Source organism: Erinaceus europaeus, chromosome 20, assembly GCF_950295315.1.
Source record: "Erinaceus europaeus chromosome 20, mEriEur2.1, whole genome shotgun sequence".
Lineage (NCBI taxonomy): Eukaryota > Metazoa > Chordata > Mammalia > Eulipotyphla > Erinaceidae > Erinaceus > Erinaceus europaeus.
The window spans coordinates 10,320,377-10,325,392 of NC_080181.1; the positions used below are offsets into that span (position 1 = coordinate 10,320,377).

The 5,016-nt window shown below is 42.1% G+C and overlaps 1 protein-coding gene across 1 annotated transcript; it reads left to right on the forward strand.

Annotated features, from left to right (window-relative positions):
• The first annotated feature begins 3,417 nt into the window (after window positions 1-3,417).
• LOC103118757 (olfactory receptor 10G6) lies at window positions 3,418-4,388 on the forward strand. Its single transcript, XM_007528966.2, has one exon. The coding sequence runs from the start codon at window positions 3,453-3,455 to the stop codon at window positions 4,386-4,388; it is 936 nt and encodes a 311-aa protein (XP_007529028.1). The 5' UTR covers window positions 3,418-3,452.
• The last annotated feature ends 628 nt before the right edge of the window (window positions 4,389-5,016 follow it).

A 5,016-nucleotide genomic window follows, 5' to 3' on the forward strand; every position in this document is an offset into this window, starting at 1 on the left:
TGGCGTAAGACTGAGTCACTGACAAAGCAGTGCCATTCTTCACCTTTGGCAGAATTCTTTTTCTCTTAGATATCAGCTTTTTCGAGTTTGAGGTGTAAACATGTTCTAGGTCATTTCTCAAAAGGTTCATCCCACTTAATCTTAAGACTATCTGCCTTAAGGAACTAAATTTCTCAAACTCCAACTATTTTAGCCTCCTACTTACATGCCAGGTGGATCATTGTTTCAGCCCGGATACAATGTTGCCCATTCTAGTCAAATGTCAAGAGTAATTTTTAATCTGAGGGTATTTTGAATGTCACTACTGTATGATAATCATGTAGCATCTTTGACTTTACAGTTTGCTTAAAATCCATCCCTACATTGTCTTAATGGGGTAGTTAAATAAAGAAACATTATCTCTAATATGTGAGTGCTTAAAACCCAGACAAATATGGAATAATCTCACTCATAGGTGGATATTAAGAAACAAGGACAGTAGGGGGGAAACATAAGGTGAAACCTCGACTGAGTTTTAATACATTGAGCCCAAGTATGGACTCTGAAGAGGGATGGAAATGGATGGCAGAGGGGCACTGGAGCATAGTGATGATGGAAATGGACTTAGGTAGAGGAGACAGTGTCCTGGGGAGAGGAGAGATTGCACTATGCCTATGTGTTAACTACACTGTTTAACTTCCCCAATAAAATGGAAGAAATTAAAAGGTGATCCTCCCTAACTCTGATCAAGTGCATTCTCTAAACAGAATCCTGAGCTGCAGGGAAAACTACTCACAATTAGAGTTAACTTCCTGAAGGAGTTATAGCTCAGGTCTGGCTGCTAACAAAGCCCACTGCAACTTATTTCCAGGTGAGTTAATTGTCCCCTGAAGGGTGAAGCAGAAGTGATGTCAGCCCGACCCTAACAAAAGGAAGAAGCTGATTACCAAAAACAATACTCTAGAGGTCAAACCCTAAGCACAGCCCTTCCAACAGTCACAAAAGGTTAAAAGAGGGGCCCAGAGCAACATCCATAAAATGTGCATAAAAGGGCCTTCAGCAAAGAGCATGAACAAGCTGAGGCAAGCGGCAGGCTATGGGCTCCCTGCAGACTTATATCCAGGTAGTGGTCACCACAGAGAAGATTCCAGAAGGGAGGTAGCAGTATCCTCTTGCAGGCTTCCTGAGAAATATCGTAACTCTGCTACAGATTGTGGTAACTGAGAAGGGAGCTGAGTGCTCCTAGCAGCGTGATGCTTTACAAAGAAGGAGTGGGAAAGGCAGGCAGGAGCCTCTGTACTCTTACTCTGCTCACCAACAGCCAGCCTAGTCTCAGAGTTGGCACACACAGGATATCCTAGCTTCAGCCAGTTCCAGCTGATGCAATTATTAAAATAATCTAATGAAGCTCTTATATGTCTCCTACTGCCCCTCCCCCCAAGACTTGGTGGAAAGGGCTGCTTTTCCCATCACACAGATCAGTATGTCACATGCTGATAGCAGAATGTGGTGGTGACTAAAATGCATATACTCAATAACCTTAGCAGTTATTGACAGGTATGTTTCCATCATCCAAAAACGTACTTATGTACAGAGAGAAGAATAAATCAGAAAAAAAAAATGAAATTTGAGTTGTCAAACAGCAGGGAGAAATATAAAACACACAGTTCTGAAAAGAAGTGAGGTTAAAAGGAAAGTTGGTTTTCTGGAATTGAAAACAAAATTATAAGTGAGTTGGTAGTGGTTTGGATGCAGAAGACTGCTATTTCTCCTTTGGCAGGACTGTACATCAGTTATTCTTTTGTTTGTTTTACAAATTAAAAATAATACGAAGAGATTCATCCAAAATGACAAAGTTTGTAAGTAATGAGTTTTTTGTTGCAAGGGTTTATAGCCAAACTGAAAGACCTGATACTCTGATGTCATCCTGCTTTAGATATGATCCAATGTTTAAATAATAACATTCAAAGAGGAAATAATCTGTTCTATAAGAGTTAAGAATATTTCAATGCAAGGTATGCCATAAATCTGGAATGAAAAGAAAAATGAGACAAAATTTCATTATCTGAAGAGAGAAATCAGAACCACAGACAGGTAAACTGTAACCCCCGCTTGATAAGCACACATCAGGAACGCAAAGTATTGCAGTGGCTACAGAGAATGAATGACGTTGTGAGGGCACAGATTTTTGGTGGCAGTGTAATGTGTGTGGAACTATGCCTCTGTAACCCTCCAGTCTTGTAACCTACTGTTAGTCACAGAAACAAACAGAACATATTCTCTCAGTTTAGTTCCACACATATTACGCTGCCACCAAAAATCTGTGCCCTCACTCACCAGTGGTAACCACGTGGTTCTCACTAAGTCTTAGACTGTTTGTTTTCAGGGTCATGCATTCTACTTTTCTAGATTCCGCCTATGCCAATGAGGAAAACCACCCAGTAATTTGTCCTTTACCTCTTGACTTCACTAACCATAATCACCTCCAGTTCCACTCACTGTGTCCCAAAGTGTGTGGTAATTTGTATTGCTCCGCTATCCTAAGAAACGTAATTATAGCATGTATAATTTTGAAGATGAATTTACGAAGATGAATTTACGAAAATAAGTATTTTAAGCTACAGTTGCAATAATTCTGCATCTTTTGCACTCAGTATATATTTCACATAAGTATTTATTGGGCTAACTTTAATTAGTAAATATAATTACAATTCTAATGTTCTTTTAAAAATAAATGATCTGTAACCTAATTCTCTGGTACATAGATCAGAGATCAGACTAAAAGGAAATAACAGTATCTAGTCTTCACAGAATGATTTAGGCTTTATATGGTTGCACTTCTTCCTGACGTGAGAAGCTCTGTGTAGTTTTTCCTTCACTCTTCTGAATTACACACACACAGTGTTCCAGAGATATTTTTTATTTATGTATTCATTTATTTTTGCTACTAGGGGCTCTGTGGCTGCATGAGGAATCTATTACTCCAGGTGGCTTTCTTCTTTTTTCCCCCTCCTTTCATTTTGATAGGACAGAGAGAGGCATTGAGATGGGAGGGATACAATATAATCTGCATCACTGCTTCACCACTCATCACTTGTGAAGCTTAGGTGGGAAGCAAGGGTGTGAACCCTGGTAAATGATAATTGTACACTCAACCAGGTGCTCCACCCTCTGGCCCCTCAGATGAAAAAAAAAATAATAACCTTGGAATGAATAATTATAATAATTGCTCCCGGGATTCAAGCAGAATCTCAGCACCAGAACTTGTGAAGGAGAGCAAGAGGGAATCAGGAAGAAGAAGAAAAAATATTAAGAACAAGAGTTATACTAAAAGCAAAATCTCTCTGAGATCTCTTTCTGAGACCCTCTTTTGTCCTTGTTTGCAGATGTACAAACTATGCATGCCACACTTAGAGAACTTTCACTGAATTTTCCTTCCACTACTCCTCCTGATAGGTGTAAACAGCAAGGAGATGCAGAGGGGAAACCAGACTTCTGTGTCTCACTTCATCTTGGTGGGCCTGCATCACCCACCGAAGCTGGGGGTGCCACTCTTCCTAGCATTCCTTGTCATCTATGTCCTCACCGTCTCCGGCAATGGGATCATCATCCTCACGGTGCTGGTGGATGCCCGGCTCCACCGTCCCATGTACTGGTTCCTGTGTCACCTCTCCTTCTTGGACATGACCATTTCCTGTGCCATTGTTCCCAAGATGCTAGCTGGGTTTCTCTTGGATAGTAGGATTATTTCCTTCGGAGGTTGTGTAATCCAACTTTTTTCTTTCCACTTCCTGGGGTGCACTGAATGCTTCCTTTACACACTCATGGCTTATGACCGTTTCCTGGCCATTTGTAAGCCCTTACACTATTCCACCATCATGACCCGGAGTGTCTGTAACTACCTGGCCCTTGGCACCTGGATGGGTGGTGCCATCCACTCTCTTTTCCAAACAAGCTTTATATTCCGGTTGCCTTTCTGTGGCCCAAATCGGGTAGACTACTTTTTCTGTGACATTCCTGCCATGCTGCGTCTGGTCTGTGCTGACACCACCATCAATGAGCTGGTCACCTTTATAGACATTGGCTTCCTGGCGCTCACATGCTTTGGGCTCATCCTCACTTCCTACGGCTACATAGTGGCCGCTATCCTGCAAATCCGGTCAGCCGATGGGCGCCGCAATGCCTTCTCCACCTGTGCTGCCCACCTCACCGTTGTTGTCGTATACTATGTGCCTTGCACCTTCATTTACCTCCGTCCTGGGTCGCAGGAACCCCTGGACGGGGTGGTGGCTGTCTTCTACACCGTCATCACGCCCCTGCTCAACCCCATCATTTACACGCTCCGCAACAAGGAAATGAAGGCAGCACTGTGGAGGCTGGGAGGACGCAAGGACACACAGCCTCAGTAACTCAGTGTATGGCGGACACATGACAGACACTAAAATGCAGGGCCCCAGAGGAACACCACATGAGGGGTGGGGGGAAAGGGACTAAGGCAGAAAAAGAAAGAATTGTACAAAGACCATGATTCCTAGGTACAGAGGAGGAAACTCGGAAGGTTCCAAATTGTAATGTGTTTTCAAACATGACTTCCTATCTTTCCATCTTTGATGCCAATGCAAATTGATCAAAGCAACTCAGTAAGGATGGTATGCAGGAATATCCAAGAGCAGTAAAAGATTCACACAAAATTCCTTTTCTCTTTGGCATCCATCTACATGCTTAGCTTACCTTGGAGCTTCAGGCTCTTGCATAAGTCTTTGCCTATCCACTATGCTACCTAAAAAAAAAAGGCTGCCAGCAGTGGATTCATAGTGCCAGCACTGAGCCCCAGCAATAACCCTGGAGGCAAAAAGAAAGAAAGAAAATGAAATATCATGATAACATGGAATGTACTGAAGGAACATAGTACTGTGGTATTAGGCAATCCATTAGTATAACATGTCATATTATAAATAGAGGGAAAGTATGGCTACCATTACAGAAATTTCAAATGTCTGAAAAAAATTAACACTAGGGCATGGAAAATACAGGAAA